General features: G+C 52.4%; 3 protein-coding genes across 8 annotated transcripts; all 3 read right to left on the bottom strand.

Annotated features, from left to right (window-relative positions):
• Window positions 1–792: 792 nt before the first annotated feature.
• On the bottom strand, window positions 793–3,168 carry RPP25L (ribonuclease P/MRP subunit p25 like). Of its 4 annotated transcripts, none has more exons than XM_039875519.1 (2): window positions 2,824–2,984; window positions 793–1,604 (listed from the first exon to the last, which is right to left on the bottom strand). In XM_039875519.1, the coding sequence occupies exon 2, from the start codon at window positions 1,575–1,577 to the stop codon at window positions 1,086–1,088; it is 492 nt and encodes a 163-aa protein (XP_039731453.1). In that variant the 5' UTR covers window positions 1,578–1,604; window positions 2,824–2,984; the 3' UTR covers window positions 793–1,085. The 4 variants fall into 4 exon arrangements, with proteins under 4 accessions (XP_039731453.1, XP_039731452.1, XP_039731455.1 ...); XM_039875518.1 differs by lacking the exon at window positions 2,824–2,984 and adding an exon at window positions 3,049–3,168 and having other exon boundaries at window positions 794–1,604; XM_039875521.1 differs by lacking the exon at window positions 2,824–2,984 and adding an exon at window positions 3,049–3,115 and having other exon boundaries at window positions 794–1,702.
• Window positions 3,169–3,359: 191 nt separating this feature from the next.
• DCTN3 (dynactin subunit 3) lies at window positions 3,360–10,541 on the bottom strand. Of its 3 annotated transcripts, none has more exons than XM_039875514.1 (7): window positions 10,387–10,541; window positions 9,168–9,252; window positions 8,357–8,443; window positions 6,712–6,795; window positions 5,717–5,775; window positions 5,118–5,177; window positions 3,360–3,724 (listed from the first exon to the last, which is right to left on the bottom strand). In XM_039875514.1, the coding sequence occupies exons 1-7, from the start codon at window positions 10,480–10,482 to the stop codon at window positions 3,500–3,502; spliced, it is 696 nt and encodes a 231-aa protein (XP_039731448.1). In that variant the 5' UTR covers window positions 10,483–10,541; the 3' UTR covers window positions 3,360–3,499. The 3 variants fall into 3 exon arrangements, with proteins under 3 accessions (XP_039731448.1, XP_039731450.1, XP_039731451.1); XM_039875516.1 differs by lacking the exon at window positions 3,360–3,724 and adding an exon at window positions 4,604–4,933; XM_039875517.1 differs by lacking the exon at window positions 3,360–3,724 and adding an exon at window positions 4,824–4,963.
• A 6-nt stretch (window positions 10,542–10,547) lies between these two features.
• ARID3C (AT-rich interaction domain 3C) lies at window positions 10,548–18,214 on the bottom strand. The gene is made up of 7 exons (XM_039875513.1): window positions 17,179–18,214; window positions 15,300–15,372; window positions 13,391–13,574; window positions 12,938–13,227; window positions 12,390–12,572; window positions 12,073–12,162; window positions 10,548–11,613 (listed from the first exon to the last, which is right to left on the bottom strand). The coding sequence occupies exons 1-7, from the start codon at window positions 17,533–17,535 to the stop codon at window positions 11,513–11,515; spliced, it is 1,278 nt and encodes a 425-aa protein (XP_039731447.1). The 5' UTR covers window positions 17,536–18,214; the 3' UTR covers window positions 10,548–11,512.
• Between the last annotated feature and the right edge of the window lie 170 nt (window positions 18,215–18,384).

Raw genomic sequence — 18,384 nt, 5'->3', positions numbered from 1 at the left:
AATAAAATTTAAAAAAATTAAAAATCTAGTAGGAGACCCAATAGACTCAACTCTTTATTGAGTCTACCACTGCCCACAAACCTGCTCCGGTCCCTGCAGTGCCCTGGCTACCACTGCAATCTTCACTTCCTCATGTCCTTGGCCTGACCATGAGTGAATCTAAGAGTCTAAGGCCAAGGAAATGAGCAGCAAGGGGTAATAAGGCAAGGATGAGACCTGGAAGGGAGATGTGAGATTGAGGTATGTTTTTAAGAAAAAGCATGTTTGTAAGCTAGTCATTAATAATTAGGCAATTAACATTTATATAGCACTATATACTCGGGTGGTACCTAAGAGCTATATGTGTATCTTTCTACTTTCAATCCTCTTAACATCTCTTGAGGTAAGTACTATATCGTTTTATGGATAAGAACACTAAGGCACAGAGAAGTAATTTCCCCAAAGTCACAAAGCAGTAACTTGCTAATAAACTAGAGGCAGAACCAGGATTCAAACCCAGGCAGTCTAATGCTCGAGACCATGATCTTAATTACTACAATATATGCCGCAGATGGAAAAAAATGTCTGACCTGGTACCTGGCAGAGTCCCTAAACCAGCCCAAAGCATGTGGTAGTTACCCAGAGGTATAGATATATCAGGTTACTTCTTGAGACTTCTTAACGACTCTAGATCATCTTGGCACTAGCCTGAGGCTACTTTTCCCTTCTCTAGCCTGTGAGCTCCTGGGGGACAAGGGCAGAGACTCCCACTCCCTTAATCCCACTTTCACGCAATAGGCAGAGCAGAGGGAGGCTCATTAGAGAAACCTTTATTTCCAAACATACTCCCTGCACCTCTGTCATAAAGCAGATCAGAGGCAATGGTAGATGGAAGGCAAAGTAAGCCCTTCTTAAGCAATCCATAACCTGGCAGAGACTGCACACCTGACACTCTTCATAGCAGAGAGAAGGGGAAGCAGAACAAAAAGGCCCACTTCTGTGGATTCAAGTCTTGTTGAGGATGTTGAACAGTTATAGAGGCTTCTCAAAGAAGGCACAGCCATCCTAGACATTCAAGCCTGGAGAACAGCTTGCTCAGCAGGTCTTCAGGACCGGGTGTCTCGAGCTCTTCTTCGGGGTCGGGGGCCACAGCTGGAGCTAGGTGCGGGGCCCAGGCCAGGGGGTGCCCCTGGAGGCTGGTAGCCACACTCATTGGGGTCCAATGGATCGCGGCTGAGCAGTACCCACACTGCAGGCACGTGTCGGCGCACTGTGAGGGGATCTAGGCCTGTATCGGGTGAGGTTGGTACCCAGCTATCTTCAGTCTGCAAGAAGCGCAGCTTGGTAAGCTGGTGTAGGCCTGGTACCCGCCGCTTGACAATCTCAGCACAGCTGACAGCCTTCCCTGCAGCCCGGCCAGAACCTGAGAATACCACATGCCTTGCGCTGCCGCCCTCCAACCTACCCAGTGCCAGCCCCAGCAAGTTTCGGATTTTGCTGCCATCTCGGACTCGCATCTCCAGGGTATCAGGAGGTAGCTGGGGCATCGGGGAAGGTGCTGGGAGTTCCACAGAGCCAGCTTTCCGGTAGTGCTCCATCTGCTTGCTGTTGGATCTTGCTGCCCACTGCAGGGAAGTGTCAGATAAATGCTAGGCAATGTGCGCCAGGCTATCCCTTCAACTTGGCTCTCCAGGACATGGCCCTACTCCTCATTCCAGACTTTCTAGGGAAAAAAATGATATCCCCTCACTCCCAGCTTCTCAGGACGGTGGCAAGAGCTGTACCTCATAAACCCCTTCCCCTGGACAAGGCCATAGCCCTCCCTCCACCCTGGAGTTCCTGAGAGAGAACCAAATTCCCCAAATGTTGGGCTCTCTGGGATAGGGCCAAGTCCCCTCAGAGGGGGCATCCCAAGGGCGGGGAGCATCTTGGGCGCCTTGGGATAGAGTCCAGGCCCTCATCCCAGACTCTCTGAGAACAAAACTGAGAGCTCCTCACCCCAGGCTCTCCCAGGACAGGGACAAGGTCCCCTCACCTTACACTTCTAATATAGGGAGGAGGCGAGAGAACTGTTAAACCAAGCTACATTTCAGAGACTGCAATATGTTGATCAGCTCTGCAGCCAGGCTGCAGAACAAAGGAAGATTTCTGCTGGGATTGCTAACAACCCATTTCCCACATCTATGAAGGGGAAACAGGAAAAAACAGACTCCTTACATGGCTGCCCTACACAAATAAAATCGTTCATTCCCTATGGCTAAAACCATAGAGACCTATGGATCAAAGGCTGGGAAATGCCAGCAGGCCTTTCAAGCAACATACTCTTCTCCTTCCTCATTGTATGTCCATATCAAAGTCTTTAAACTGTAAGTCACAGGAACTAAAGTATGATACATAAACCGAATTCCCCAAACACACAGGGTCCCTTACTGTCCTTACTCTGTCCCTCAGTGTCTGTCAATCCCTCTTTCTCTCTGCACTCTTTACTCTGTCTCTCACTGTCCTCGGCTTTCTCACTCTCTGCCTCTTAGGGGCAACCATGCTGTCCGTGGAGTGTTACCCCTTTTCTAATAAACTTTTCTTTTGACTCTAACTTTGGCATGTGTTGCATTCTTTCTACATTCTCCACCAAAGGCCCCTGTAAGTCTCTCAGTGCAGGGCTTGGTCTCCCCCAACTCGAGGGAACCTGCTCTGTCCTCCATCACTTCCAGAGGACAGGGCCAAGCTCCTACACCCCAAGCTCCCCACGCAGAGACAAGTGTCCCCACCAAAATGCTCCTCAAAGACATAACTGACCCCCTCCCCCACTCTAAAACCCCTAGGGCAGAGCGGGGCACCCCTCACCTAGAGATTCCCAGGGTCATCCCCCCAAAACAGGTCACTCAGAAACTCGGGAGCAGAGGCTTGACGTGGAGGGTTGCTCCGGCTACTACCGGCCTCCAGACCTGCGCCGTCTCCATCTCCATAGGCCACCCCAGCGTCCCGCCAGCCGCAGCAGCCAAAAAGCTGACCTCTCCTGTCCCCCGCCTCCAGGACTGCTACCCCACCCCGCTGGGTTCCGGGTCTCACCGCCACGGTAACGCCCGCCTCCAGCTCCAGCCAGAGCCAAGATGGCGCGTGGGCCAGGAGCGCGCCGAGGCCGCGGGGCCGCGCACGCCGGGCGGGGCAGGACCCGAGGGGCGGAGCCCGCGGGACTCCGCCGGAAAACAGAATGACTAGGAAGTCTAGGAGTGAGCTCAGTCGCGAAGTCCGGGGAACTGGAACACAAGCGTAGTCCACTCTATGCCGCTCGGTGGAAGGGGCACTCCTACTGGAGAGAGGAGACCCCTGCGGAGGAGAGGAGCGGCCGTCAGAGGAGTCCTGCCCCCGAAGAATGAGGAGGCTTTGGCCCTTGGAAGGTGGCAGGTCTGGTGTTACCAGTTGAGCACGCCACAGCAAAGGCGAAGCTGCGAGTTTTACTTAGCACAAGAGCAAGGGGTTCCGTTTGGAATGGCCGCTGCTGCTCAGGCGAGAGCCTGGGTCACCGAGTTCTGAGCTTCGACCTTATTCTGTGGGCACTGGCAAGCCATGGGGGCGGAGAGAGGGGGGGGTCATCGGGGACCAAATCAGTTCGTGTGCGCGGCTCACTCTGGCTCCTGCGCAGGATGGGGTAGGGATAGGGAAATCGGGCCCCAACCACTGGTGACTCCAGGCCGCAGGGTCCCAGGGGCGTGTCCACGGAGACTCGTCCGGTGTGTAATAGGTACTCAAATGCTTAAAGGATTTGTTGAAAGAATGATGTAGAGAAATGGCAGTGGAAGTAGAGAAAAGTAGATTAAGTTGGGAGGTAGGTGTGGTGAGGAGCTGGAGACCGTTTGGATAGAGAAGGAAGAGTCTGGGATGTCTCCCAGTTTCAGACTTAGGTTCGGATATGCTCAATTTGAAATGCTAGTGAGAGCCCAGGTGGGGTGTCCCGCAGGCTTTTGGAAAGAGGCCTGGAGCCACAGCACTCTGGGAGACCACAAGGGGGCAGCAAACACTTGGTGGAGTGAGGTGTCAATCTGTTTCAGCTTTTTATCAAGCTCTGTCGCTTTCCCTAGCGGCTCCCACCCTCACCGTCATCTCCCCGCCTGCCCAAACTCCTGCATCAGACCTCTTCTGGGCTCCCCTTCTCGGCTAATAGCATCAACAGAGAGCACCTTCAAGGCTCCTCTCTGCCTTTGCACATGCTGCTCCTTTGGCTCACAAAGAGCCTGCTTATCACCCTCCAGAGTTCCCCACTCCATCCCTTTTCCTTCTGTGCCCCTAAAGACCTTGTTCCCACCTGGTGGGACTGCCCTTTTCCTTGACTCTCTCAAGCAGCTAGCCTGTGCAGGGGAGGGATCGGGTGGACCCTACCTGTGTCTTCCCCACCTGGCATGGAATCTGACATTTAGAGGGGTTCTTGGTAAATGTGGGGTAAATGGATACATAAATGAATGTTCCATTGACATCAAGCGAATTTATCCTGAGGGCCATACACCTCCCAGAAAGCAAGACCGGATGAGTATAGCTCCTGGTTCAACCACAGGAACATTGACAACTCCACTGCCCCCTTTCCCCCTCCCTCAATCCCATCCTAGACCAAGAAGACAGCACACTCCTCCAGTGGTCTCTACAGTTTATTGTCACTGGAATAGGGTACTGATGAGGGGAGGGTGTGCAACAAACAAATCTCAAGTAGCCAGACATCTGATCTCAGGGCCCCACCTGAGTGCAGACAGGTAGGCTGTGAATCCAATAAATACAGAGCTGCCTTGCTCTGCTACAAGGGCAGGTTGGTATAGGACCCTGGAGCTTGGCTGCCCTGGCCTGCCCTGGTCCACCCTGGGATGGGGAGCAGCCATCACTCTTCTGCTGGCTTCACTTGCTTGGCAGCTTCTAGTTGGCAAAGCAGCTCATCCCACTGCACAAACTGCTTGGAGAGAAGCATTGTCTAGTCCCAGGTCAAGGTCAGAACAGGAGTCTGAGTGAGGTAGTATAGAGATTTTGCATCTGCCAAGAAGGTGGGGGAATGGGAATAGGCTGGCTGGGACAGGATGAGACAGAGCTAGAGACAGAACAAAAGGACAGGGCTTTGGACATCACTCTTCAGGGGCCTGGCTGAGCAGAAAGGATACAGTCTTGTTGTATTCCTCCAGGAGAGCCTTGGACTCCTCAGTGATCTCCACACATTGGTCCTGCGGGGCCAAGGTGTGGCAGAGAAAGGAGTTGGACGAAGCCTCCACTTCCCACTAACTTTCTGGTCTTATTAGGGACCCCACTCCCCATACAGCCTAGAAAAAGTGATGTTTAACCCCAGAGCCAAAAGAAGAAAATTTCTAAAGGAGTACTTTGAGGTTCTAAGATGGATGCCCTAATTACAGTCCTAAGGCTGATGGAAGCGGGAGTGGACCATACTTTTAAGGAAACATTTGTTAGTATATGTCTCCTCCCGTCCTCTATTTCTGAACCCTTTTTGAACTTTACACTGGAGCCTGGGAATAGTGAAAAAATAGTTCCTCCACCTATATTCAAGGAAACACCATCCCCAGGAATTCTCGGGTACCTCCCAACACCAACCTTCTGGTGTCTCTGAATAGCCCTACTCTGGGAGGCAGGAGACCTGGCAAGTCCCTTCCCCTCTCTAAGGCAGATGGAAGATAAAGGATAAAACCCCAAGTTTTCCGAGGAGCTGGGGAGCCTGAGGCTATTTTCCCGGTCTTCTCCCCTTCCATACCTGCTGCTGGATGTGAATCTGGGCCAAGTGCTGCAGGCGGGCTGCTTGCTCAGGAACGGCTATAAAACACAACGAACACTGCCCAATGATGCTTGTGCCTTCCCTTGGGACTGCTCAATAGTCTATTAGGTCTTCGGCAGGATTAGAGTATTGAGTGGAGAAGCTAAACAAACGCCAGGCTTCATCGACCACTGCAGCTGGAGGTAGTGGTGGGGCTCCCTTCCCACCCCAGTCTTACTCAAGGACCCAAAAAGGAGGGGAAGATACAGGTCCCTAGGAGAAGACAAACCTTGGGGTCCCCAGAATTGCCTCATACCCCCACCCCAGTGCTGTAAGCAGGGCCAGGTAAAGATCTTTGCCTATCATGAAACCTGTCCCTTTGCTGTCACCCCAGTGAAATCAGGTCTGCCTGGCCTAGGGAACAGGGAGCCTACAGGTGGGCTAAAGATGAATGCCAGGCCCCTAAGCTGGCTACCTGGAATCCAACACCCAAAGCCTTGGCCACCACGCTGGGCCCCAAGCTTAAGGCTGTCAGATGCTCAGCAGGCAGCTATCAGGTGTAGGGAGGGGAAGCTGGGAAAAATACCTTCAGAGACAGACAAGATGGATATCTGGATTCAATTAAAGTCACTGTCTGCTTGTCAAAACCCAAGCCCAGGGACTGCTCTTAGCAGGAAGAATTTACACACATCCACATACCCGGCAGGGACTCTTGTAGTAAAATCCGGACTCTGCAGCACCCTGATGGACAGATGCTGAGGGGTGGGGTAAAAGGCAGAAGGAATCGAATTGGGAGCTGCTGGGCTTGTACTAGTGTCCTCAGGCCCAAAGTGCCTGGCGTTCTGAAACTTAGCTCTCTGCCCTGGCAATTTTAATCCCATAGCAGGAGGCAGGTACCCCCAGGGTAAAGGTAAAGATAAGGAGCAGACCTGGTCTGAGCCCAGGGAAGTCCTGCCCATCCACACACCTCCCCAAGCAGAGTAGTGGAAAGGTACCTTTGATGTGAGCGCTGTCCAGCATGGGCACCAAAGCCTCCACTTGCTCCAGGAGTGCAACCTGGGAGAGGGTAAACTGCTCCTCTGAGGCATAAACAGATAAAATAAGTCAGTGAGGCAAGCCTGGGCACTGCTACTCTGATGAAGGGGGCTGAGGACCTGGCAGGGAAGATGGTTGGGTCCTGGAGTTTGGGGCAGCTACTCTGCCCACTGCCCCCTTCTTTAGGTGCACATCCCCCCATTCTGCCCCCATCTCTCCTGTATGCCTCTGCTCTGACCCATCTTATGCCCAAGAAGCCTCTAAGTTTCTCCAAATCCCACCTTTCTCCAAGTTTTAACTCTAAGGCCTCTTCTTCTAGCCTCCTATCAACAAATTCAGTGAGTCCCTCCTAGGCCACAGAAGACAAAGTACTTCAGACTTGGATCCCCACACTCAAGGGCTCCTGGGAAGGTCGAAAGAGGAGACATGTGGCAGACTGCCAGGCAGATTCTGCTCAGTGGTTCTGAGATACACAGACAAATTATAAGCTCCTGGAGAGCTAGGACAGTAACAGAAGAGTCCAGTGAAGAAAGCGTGCCTCTGCATAGGGGATTTCAATGACTGCGGAGTGAGAAGGGCATTCAAAAAGGGAGGACTGTTATGTCAAACATTTGGAGGCAAGAATGCTTGTCAATTAGTAGAGGAAAGACAATTTACTGAACTAGAGCAAGGAGAACACAGGAAACAGAATTGTGGGTGGGGGTAAGTCTGGCAGACTATAGAAGGCTTTGAATGGCACGCTAAGGTTTTACAACTTTATCTTAGCAAGGAGAGAGACACTGAGGTTCCAAAGTAGCCAAAGTGGCATGTTGGAAATGTGTTTTAGGAAGATGATACTGGACCACATGTGAATGGGATAGACTAGGGTCAAAAAGAAAACATAGGAGACTGTAACTGTTCGTGTGTAACGGGTTGAACACTGAGGCAGTAGTCACAGGAAAGGATGAAGAGGCTGGACTCAAGAGTCAGTGCAAGAAAAGATCTCCTTAACTCAATGTCTGAGCCATGGAGATGACTCAGGGACGTTCTGGTTCACCATTGTATACCTCACACCTAAGACAGTCTGGATCACAGCAGATGGTCATTAAAAATCTTTATAATGAATGACAAACACAGGTGCTTGGCAAACCCTCATGAAGTGGCTGGCTGATTAGCAGACATTGTTAAGACAATACTTCCTGTCTAGAACTCTGAAATCCCAGAGCTTTCTCACATGAAAGATGTTGAAACTCATACCAATATTCTCCTCTTCCAAGTGCAATGCTCTCTGCCCCCACCCTTACCTAGAAGCTCTTCTGTCTAGTGAGCAAAAGCGAGGAAGGTTCTAAAGAACAATCCTAGAGGCAGCCCACTGATAGAACATTGGAGTAGCTCCCACTGTGGCTAAAACCATGGCCTGCACCTGGCTCAGAAATATACTAGACCCAATGTCTACTAGAAGACCACAGGACCACCTTGGGCCTCAGCCTAGAGCTAGGCCAGAATTCCAAAGAGCAGTTTCCAGAGCTGTGTTCATGAGAGGACAGGTAGGGAGGCCATCTCTCTGACCAACTTCCCCCACAATTCACATCCCCAGATGCATATATACACATTGTCCAGGACTACCTGCTAAGATAAACTGCAGCTTAGAGGCATCAGGTATGGCAATGCGGTCAATGTACTCCGGATCCAGGTATTTGATCAGGTCTTCAACTAGAAAAGCAGCAAGATGGAAAATGGAATAGGGTTGGGGAGTGGAAATCTGTTTTATGACTGATATTGGGGGAGTGGTCTACCTTGCAGAGAGCTTTGAGTGATGAGCTGATACCCACAGTGTCCAAAAGCAGGCCTCCACCAGGCCCCCTATCCCCACTTTCCTGTCTCTACCCTGATCACCTGCTGGCTGACCTCAAACTTTAGAGCTGGGAACACAGTTGCCCCCCAACCCTGGAGCCCTCAATATTCCCAATGACCTATGTTCACCAGGGGTGGAAGGCCCCTAGCCTCTCAGTGCCACCAAGACGAGCCAGAGTTTTATCTGATTTCTAGTTACTGAGCAGGTCGCTAGAGCTGATATTCTCAAGAAGGCATGGCCGAACCAAGGCTGGGGCTCTCAGTGACTAAGTTCCCGCCTCTGAACCTTGCCTGTGGAAATCCCATACCCCTTCACCCTCCTTCACCAAGAGGACCTTTCAAGCAGAGCTCTTATTCTAACTTAGGACACTGTCATGGGCTTGGAGTTCAACCACAAAATATAAAGCACACTCCGATTCACCATTTCAGCAGGGAAATGATTCAGTCTATCCCCAAAGGGTGACTTCATTCTATCCCCAAAGGGTGACTCCAGAGACCTACTGTGCTGAAGGGCCAGGTCCCAGGTCCCAGGAAGCATAGGCATGGAAAGGAGGGCAAGTAGACACCCCAAGGCAACACTTACTCTTTTTGTACAGAATCTTCACCCTCTCCCTCTTGCTGGCGATGTTCCCCAAAGCTACCTGCACCTTAACCAGGCCATCAGCCACCTATAAGGGAAGTGGAAGTTAATTCCAAGATTCACCAACTGTTTCAAGGCTTTGTCCTAGAAATCTAGGTTGCTCCCTTCTCTTGTATTAAAGGAGATGCAACTCCACCTTCCAAGAATCCTCAATGTGAAAGGGGAAATAATCATGTACTCCTTGGGGCATCTCAAGTCTGATTGAGAAGGTAATGAACTATTTTAGAGTTTGTGGGGCAGTAGCATATACTATTTAAATTCCCCGGTTCCTACCTCTCTGACTGAACCTACCTAGGTTTTAGGGTTAGAGGGTGAGGAATGGCAATATTCAAGGGTCAAATACATGGGGAGGCAAATAAGACTGAGCAGCTGCAGCCAAAGAGGTAGGAAGAAAACCAGGACAGTTAGCATCATTGATGTCAAAGGGAGAGAATGTTTTGAGATGTCAGTTCTCAAATGGGGAACAATCAGCTGTGACAATTAATTCCACAAGAAGTGTACAGACATCATTACCACTGATGCATTTAATTTCAGAATATTCCTGACACTCCACCTTCCATAGGTCTTCCCATAGTAAGAAGGGGATGAGAGAGCAACTGAGCTTCACAGTTGTCAAAATTTAGTCCTTGGTGTGAAGAAGTGCCGGTCCACATTGGAATATCCAGTATACAATTCCTTCTCTTACTAATTCTAGTCCTCTCAGACCTCACCTCTTACCCACCTCCCCCAGCCTTCCTTATGCACCTGCGCTCTGCCTCCTCTGGAGTTCTATGGACCGCTCTCTGCACAATTCATTTGGCAATTAATTACACAGGGCTCCATGACGGCTCTTCCATTGTGGACTTGAGCTCTTATTGAAACTCTCATTAGTCAGCTTCTCGAGTGTGTCAAGTCTCTCCAAACGGCCTGTGAGGGCAGGGGCGGAGTCTTAGTCACAGTTCATACTGAGCCCATTTCGAGTGAGCCTAATAACCCGCAGTGCCCTGCATGGGAATGAACCCCGAGGGTTCAATATGCTCCGGGTGGTCTCAGACCTTTCTTATTTCAAAGGCTGGGCTGCAAGGCTACAGTACTGGAGCGGTGGCATCCACCCCGAGGACTGGGCCAGTATACCGCTCTTGCTCTGCCTTAGAAAGGGACCACTGAACCCCAGGTCGCTCACCTTCCGGGAACCGCGCGACCCGTCTGGTCCGTACACCCAGCGCTCCAGCTCCTCCACTCGGGCCTGCAGCCGCTGCACATCGGTTACAGCCGCCATAGCTAGCACTGCCCCGCCTCGGCTGCAGAACAGTCAAAGGGCGGGACATCCGACCAAATAGAGAAGGCTGGCCAATCCAAGTGCGCATTCGCCCCCAGAAAGGAAGTGACGTCACAACTCAGGTCTTAAGTGCCGGAAGTAACTGGCTGAGCCAGGGAAAGGTATCAAAAGTTGTCTGGTTACCCAGGCAACGGCCACCTGTTAGGCCCTACTCTAGATTCCTGTTCCTGTTTGTCAAGACAACCTTTGACTTTCTTCTTGCAAAGAGGTTTTCCCACCAAACTCCCCAAATTTGCACATATAAATATACCCTTTATTCCAGGATTGGTCCCTTCCCATAGGTCAGGTGGCCCCGTGAGCTACCATAAACTTTTGGAGTTTTCTAAGGTTCAAGCCATCAAGTGCCTTGCCCTGGGCCACTCGTCACTATACTGGCAGAACTGAGATTTGAACCCGAGCACTATGATTCATGAGACCCTGCTCTTCAATCCTCATGGACCTTTGCTATTCTGTCTTCCCTTCTGAGAACCCCTGGCCAAATGCAGCCTGTATATACCACATAATTCCTCCCCAAACCCCAGACTCAAACAAGGAGAAGAAGCATGGAGAAGGAAAGGACTGCAGCTTTATTGTCCAGATGTGACCTGAGGGACATCTCCCTCACAACACCCCAACCCCAACCTTTCACCTGGCTCCTGTGGAAGCAGGTCTGACTCGAAGAGGTAGGGTCCTAGAGATGTCATTGACACTGAAGCACATGAGGGGATGAGGGGGGTTACTGGGAGCAGAACTCTTTGGTAGATGCTGCTGAAGTTGGCCAGGGAGGAAGTGCCCTCCCTTTATAATGAGGTAGATGTAACATCAAGAAAAAAAACACAAAAACTATTTGGCTTCAAGTCCACATGGCATTGTGGGGGAGTGGTCACCTCCCAGGGCTGAGTCCTAGAGTCAGCACCCTGGGAGAATCAAGATAGAGGATGTGTCTCCCCCCAGCAATGGGGCTGGGACTCTTAATTCCAAGTGGAAGCTCTCAGGGTAAGGTATTGGAAGGGGGCCCTGTAGGAGGTGGGGGTGCAGGGTTGGTTGGGCCCTGGGAAGCTGGCATAGGCTGGCGGCGGGCAAAGAGGATGCCTGGCAAAGGGATGAGAAGATGGTAGAAGGCAAGCACAAGCAGGAGGGGGTAGGGTACAGAAACAGAAGAAGGAAACAAAAGTCAGTGTCCTGATGGCTAGAACACTACACACATACCCCTAACATGAACCCATGAGGAAAATTCCCTTGGGTCAGTTAGACACTCCGATGCCAATACAGATATCCTCAAACAGGTAAACAATAAATATTTACACTGATACCTAGGCCCATGACAAGGCAGACATCCCATGGTACCCATGCCATGGGGGATTAATGGACCCCATGCCATATAGATACCCCCTTTAACCCATGCCAGTGTAGCAATCCCCTGAACCCCATGTTACCCATGCAAGTTTGGATATCCCTGAACCTCATCCCAGTAGAAAAAGACTAAAATCCCCATGCCAGTGTAAATACCCCTAACCTCATGCCAGTATAGACAGCCTGCAGTACCCATACCAGTGTAGACCACCCCGTTGATCTCTAGGGCCATGTTGATACTGCTGATACCACTGGCTGCCAGATTGAGAGGCCCATCCAGACGCTCGTCTGTCCAGGAGGCAGGAGAGTCACATATGGAAAAATCAGACTTCAGACTTACAAGTTCCCCCTCCATCCCTATAGACAGTCCTCATTCCACTTCAGCTCACACTTGTAATGACAGGGTTATCTATTGTGCAGTATATCTGCCCCACCTCCAATGCCTATCAGGTGATGGGTCTGTCCTCCCACAGTGCACAGGCCCAAAGCCCTATCAGCAACAAGCCCCTCCTCACCCCTTAGGGGAACCTTGTCACGGGGCAGGAAACCAGGGGGTACCACAGGTCGAGGTGGGTCCATAGGCCCCATCAGCACAGCCCTCTTCTCTGGAGGCTCCTCTGGTGCCAGCTTCTCTCGTGCAGGTGCCAAGGCCAGACCCACAGGCAGTGCCAGTTGAGGGGTTGGAATTCCACTCTCCTCTGAAAGAACAGGTCATTCAGCTCCCCTAGCCCAACCAACTCAGTTTCTGCATTTGGTTCTTCCCCCAGGCCTGGGACCAAGGGAGGTCACCAAAGCTTAAGCACCAAGTTCAATCTCTACTCCTGTCCAGAGCCCTAGCCTAGAGGCTCTGAAGCTTGAGAGCCCAAAGGGCCAATATATATGTCTAGGGTGGTCCAAGACAATTCGGGAGATTTTCTTGCTCTCTCTTGTTAAATAATTCAGGTCACAAGAGGCACAAACCACATGCCTCCCACACTTCAGAATCCCTGCATTTTAATGTTCTCTATATTTCAGCGACCCTCTAGATCTCAGAGACCTCAAAATTCAGCCTCACTCTTCATACCTTTCTTAATGGGGCTTGGGCTCAGCTGAGCGCAGGCGTGGGCTGGCAGGCCGGAGGCGGAGCCCTGGGCGGGACGAGGACCCGGAGTGGGCGCGGGCGGGGCGGGGCCAGGACCCGAGGCTGGACCTGGAGTGCCCCGAGGGGGCGGCCCCGCCATGCCAAAGAGCGGGGCTGTTGTGTAAGCTTGTCGACGGCCCTCGCGCCGGTTACTGTCGATGGCGGCCTGGAGCTCCCCTGGGGAGCTGAGCGCCCGCGTCTCGCACTCGTATGGGTACAGGTACTTCATGTATCTAGGTGGGGGACAGGGAGTGTGTTTGTGGGAAACTGGGTCCCGCTGATCCGGCTCTACACCGGCCCCACACCCGGACGCCCGCTTTGGGGCCAGCCACGCGCCGAGGCCCCGCCTCCCGCGCCCTCCTCCAGCCCTCCTCCTGCTGGCGCGCCTGGCCTCACTGGGTGCGTAGAGTGAAGGCGGCTGACGTGATGGTGGTGGGCAGGCTGAGGCCGCGTGTGACCTCGCGCCACACCTTCCGGTTGATGACTTCCACCAGGCCACCCTTGGCCGTCACCAGGCGAAACAGCGCGTACAGGTCCAGCACCTGCTTCGCCATGATGGGCACACGGTTCACTGGCGTTCCTGGTTAGGGGATGGGCAGAAAGGACATTAAGACTAAGGCCCGGTCTGCAGGATCCTGGGCTGCCTGGACGAGGCCCGGGTACATGGCGGGACCTCGAAAAAGGAGGGGAAAAGGGAGAGGTGGGAGGTGGTATTTCAGGTAGAGCCCACAGAGCCCCCAAGGCCTCCATTATAGCAGGAAGGACTGGAGGCTAAAGCACAGGTAGACAAATGTCCGTAAAGGGGCACATGTAAATGTTTTAGGCCTTGTGGGCCAAATGGTCTCTTCAGAACTGCTCCACCCTGCCACTATAGCCTTAAAGCAGCTCTAGGGAATATTTAAGGGGTGCTCCAATAAAATTCGAATTTCACACGTTTGGAAATGTTATTTGTCTTATAGTTTTTTACACTCTTTAAAAATATAATAACCATTCTTATCTCGCAGGTGACTAGGTTTGGTTCACAGGCTTTAGTTTGCTGGCCCCTGGGATAGACCATAGGAAGGACTTTCTGACAGTGCTGAGGAGCCGGACTCCCTTGAGCAGCGGCCCTGGGTGGCTGCCTGAGGCTGAGGGATGGTGGATGGGAGAAGCAGCAGCTCCTGCCTCGGCTCGCCAACTCCGCAGCCGCGCCGCCCCCACCGGCCAGTCCTGACAAAGGGGCCTGTCTGCACTGAGCGATGGGCCCCAGTTAATTCCTTACCGATCCCGTCCCCTTTCGCTGGCGCCTTTGGACCCGAACAATTAGCTGCGGCCTGATTAATGGGGGGAAATTATCGGCCCCGCGGGACTCCTCCCCCTTCAGTGGGAGCAGAGGGAGGCAGAGCTGGGGGGTGCAGGGGGAGTTCTGGGGCCTGTTCAGACCACCCTAACCCAACCCCCAGTAGAGGGGAGACCTCGAGGAAGGGGCAGGGAGGGTACACTGGAACCAGAATGACTAGGTCTCCCTGGGAGCAAAAGGATCTGGGCCCCACTGAAGGCCCCTGGTTAGGAATGGACTTGAAAGGGGTGCTGGGCCTGGGGTGGGGGCCTGAGGGACTTTGTCCAGCAGCCGCATTAAGGGGAGGGGGGCGGTGCAGCCAGTTAATTAGCAGCTTATCAGGCCAAGCTCCTAGTGAGTTAATTAGCTTTGTAGAGAGAGATAATGAGTCAGTCTTCGGACCCATGAATCTGGGGAGAAGCCTAAGTGATGAACTGCCGCCCATCCTGATCCCCTCCTGGACCCTTCTTGCATTCTATTTCAGCTCTGAGGTTCTTGGAAAGGAATTCCTCCTCATGCAAAGCTTCAACTCACATGGTCCCCAGCCTACCCCTCAAAAAGTCCTTCCTTTAGTCTAATCTCCATCCTTCCTGCTGTAGAGCACATTGGGTGTTCCCTGCCTGAAGCGAGGGGAAACTGAGGAGAGACAAAGCTGGAGGAAGGGTCCGCGAAAGAGGAGCAAGGCATTCCCAGCCCCCTAGTCCTGGGAACCACCACCCACTCCAGGCCAGCCCCCCACCAGTTCCCCTTCCCACCCTCCCAATTGATCTCACACTCATTAACCTGCCAGTGGGCTGGCCACTAATTAATCGCTGGGTGGAGGAGGAGGGCCAGGTCAGAGGTTAAGGGCACTATTGAGGGCCCAAAAGATAGGTGCTGCCAAGCTTAGGCCTCTGTGGAGAGGACCCAACATGGGGACTAAACCCTGAGGTCTCCCATCCTCAAACCTGGTAAATGGGAGTCCTTCCCTTACATCACCCCACTCACCCCTCTTCTGCATGAAGCTAAACAGGTCATCCAGAAATTCCTTCCTCTTGGGGTCTGCATCGAGCTCGTACAGCTAAGGAAGGACTAAGGTCATTTTCCAGCTCTGCTGAGGCCCCTCCCCCTGGAGCCCCAACTCAAGTTCTCCCCTGAATAAGGGTCCCCAGCTGAAGGGGTAAGTGGGGTCTGAAATGTGGACTCTCAGACATTAGGCTCTCTCCCCCTGGGGGCAGGTAAGGACACTTTTTCTAATACACACGGAGAACCCTTACTAGTTAGTTGTGCCCTGGGCAGGTCAAACCACATACCTGGGGAGTAGGGGAAAAGAGAAAGCTGCAGAGGCTCAGCCTGTCCTCCAGGGCATGCACAGAGCCCCAGAGAGGAAGTCAGGCTGGGACTGTGTTCCACACTGGGGAAACTGACATATATCTGAGCACTTTTGTTCATTCCTGCAAGGGCATCTTGCTGTTCACATCTCTTGTGTGCCAGGGCTGGAGATGAGGGGCAGAGATGCCTCTAACCCATCCCTTGGGCAAGATGGATGCTGAGAAGCTCCTGGATTGAAACCTGGGGCTCCTCAGCCCACCTTCTGCTCTGATCTCTTTCCAGGGACAATGACCTGCCCACTACAGAAGCTATCACAGAGGCAATGGCCCTGTACCAACCAGGACATGTGGGGTCAGAACTTGAAGGGCCCAGGGGGTCATCCCACACATTCCCAGTCATCTGGATCCCCAACTCCAGTATCACTTCCAAAATACCATCCAGGAAGAACAATCCCTAGAGTAACATTCATTTACCCAGAGTATCAGTCTCTAAGTAACACCCATAGGTAATACTCCATTCCCCAATAAGAACTCTCAGTGAAAAACACCCACAAATAACAAATCCCAGAACTTCACCTTTAGAGCTACGCTCCTACAAGAACCGAGCCCTATGTCTTAGATGGATGCCCATAAGTAAAACACTCTGCAAGTAATAATTCCTAGAATTATACCCAGGAGAAACGGCCACATCTCCAGAGTAACAGAGCCCTGAGTACACTCCTTTGTACGCCAATGCCATAGAGTACTATATAAACATTTTTGGAAAATACCCAAGACCAATACCCTTCAGAATAGCATACCTAGAGTCATATCCCTGCAGAATACCTTCATAGTGACAACCTGAAATTGTAACTTAAAATAACATCCAGATGGGTTCCACAGGGAGAAAGAACTTCAGATAAGGCCTTATGAGTAAGATCTTGTCATTCTCAGCTGCACAGGGGCCTATTAGTTACACTGCGGCTGTAGTGGCCATCATGGGCTGAGAACTGTCACCCACAGAACTCAAGCCAGGGAGAGGTTTTGATTGGGGGAATGTGACAGGGAAGAGATGAAGAGGATATCAGTTTGTCAAAGGAGTGGCAACTTCCATCCTGCTTCCAAAGCCAGAAGCAGGCAGCCCAGGATATTCACACTGGTCACTGGAATATAACCTTGTGACTTGATATGTGAAAAGTTAGGGTAGGATGGTGCTGGCATTGGAATCCCCAGTCCCCAGATCCCCCCTCAAAAGAATTCTTGAAGGTTCCTATACCCCTCCCACTTTCCCTTCCAGCCTCATCAAAAACCTCCAATCTGTCGGCCCCCATGTTTCTGGGTGTCTCCTACACCTCTCAGTGTGTGCCTATGCACTTCTTTCCATGTCTCTGGGTGCCTGTCTCTCCCTTCCTGTCACTATCTATCCTTCAGTCTTTCCACTATCTCTCTCTAGGTCTCTGTGTCTCTGTCTTCCAAGCCTGCGGAAGGCAGTGGGGATGGGTGGGCTACTAATCATCTGGTTCTGCTTTTGCCCAGAGAAAAGGAAGGGGGAAGGGCCTGACTTGAGGGAGTCCTACCTGCTTGAACTGTTCCTCGTAGGTCCACTCATGGGAGTGAGGTCCAGGGGGCTGTCTGGAAGGTGAGCTGGGGCCCAGGGTCCCTGGATCGCTCTGCTCGGCTGTCTCCTCCTCTGCCTGGGCTTCCTCCTCCTCCTCATCCTCCTGGGCATCCTCCTCTTCCTCAGCCCCAACCTCCCTCAAGGCCCCCTCAGGGGCCTGCAGAATCCGGGTGCCAGGCAGGGGGTGCCGTTGTAGCGGTGGGCGTGGAGGGGCCAATGGCCCCACTCCCTGGGCCAGTCGGGCAGCCTGCTGCCTCTGCAAGGCCTCCATTACAGCTTCCAGGCGCAGTCCCACCACTTGTGGGGGGCCTGGCATTAGGCGGGGCCCCGAAGAAAGGGCCGCCTGTGGGGGAGGGAATTATAGGTGCTGGGCCTTGCTGCCCCACAACCCCCAACACAAGCGGAGGTGGTCATGGATTCAGGGAAGTGCAGGGGGGCCATAAGGAAAAAGGCAGAAAGATTGCTTTCCTGGGGATTGACAGAGATGTAGAAAGAGCAGGAGAGACAGCCAAAGAGACGGAAATGAGCATTGAGGACAGGTAGAGACTGAACAGATCAAAGAGGGTAACGAGGACCAAGAAACAGAGAGAGATGGAGGAGAGTGAGAGAGAGGGATCTGACAGAGACAATGACAGGGAGATATGAAGATGGAAATGGAGACGGGATGGGATGGAGGGACAGGAGAGAGAGAGGTGGGGAGAGACAGAGACTGAGAGGAACCAAGACCGAGAGAGATAGATATCAGGCAGATACAAGAATGGAGAGACAGAGGTGGGGAGAGATGAGATTGATAGAGATACTGGGCAGAGAGACAGGGACGGTAAAAGAGAAGAGCAAGAGATAAATATCAAAGACTTGAGTGACAGACAGTCCAAAGAGAGAGACAGAGACAGAGAGACAATTAGACAGGGGTTGAGAAAGAACAGGAAAGACCGATGCAGCAGGAGACAGAGACAGAAGAGAGCGATTAGAAAGAGACAGGGCTAGACAGTAATAGAGGGGGACAGACAGAGAGAGGAAAAAACAGACCGAAAGACGCGGCGGAAACAGAGGACTAGAACCCGGGAGGCGCGGGAACAGAGGATGGCGCAGGCAGAGCCCGGGACAAGGGTGAGACCGGGAGGGCAGGGGACGGCGGGGTCTCGACGCCCGCTCTATGGCTCCC

This window comes from Pteropus medius, unplaced genomic scaffold, assembly GCF_902729225.1.
Source record: "Pteropus medius unplaced genomic scaffold, Ma_sr-lr_union100, whole genome shotgun sequence".
In the NCBI taxonomy this organism is placed as follows: domain Eukaryota; kingdom Metazoa; phylum Chordata; class Mammalia; order Chiroptera; family Pteropodidae; genus Pteropus; species Pteropus medius.
Note: the sequence above shows the minus strand (reverse complement) of the source record. Positions and strands in the feature narration are given on the sequence as shown.

Bases quoted from the DNA above. Each gene is read 5' to 3' on its own strand.
- ARID3C (XM_039875513.1), bottom strand. From the start codon at position 17,535: ATGCCAGGCCCCCCACAAGTGGTGGGACTGCGCCTGGAAGCTGTAATG. The intron at 15,373-17,178 runs GTAGGACTCCCT...GTCCTTCCTTAG, and splicing joins ACGAGGAACAGTTCAAGCAG to CTGTACGAGCTCGATGCAGA. The intron at 12,163-12,389 runs GTGAGGAGGGGC...CCTCCTGGACAG, and splicing joins TGACAAGGTTCCCCTAAGGG to ACGAGCGTCTGGATGGGCCT.
- RPP25L (XM_039875518.1), bottom strand. From the start codon at position 1,577: ATGGAGCACTACCGGAAAGCTGGCTCTGTGGAACTCCCAGCACCTTCC.
- DCTN3 (XM_039875514.1), bottom strand. From the start codon at position 10,482: ATGGCGGCTGTAACCGATGTGCAGCGGCTGCAGGCCCGAGTGGAGGAG. The intron at 8,444-9,167 runs GTAAGTGTTGCC...CTGCTTTTCTAG, and splicing joins GAAGATTCTGTACAAAAAGA to TTGAAGACCTGATCAAATAC. The intron at 5,178-5,716 runs GTATGGAAGGGG...TTGGCCCCGCAG, and splicing joins AGATTCACATCCAGCAGCAG to GACCAATGTGTGGAGATCAC.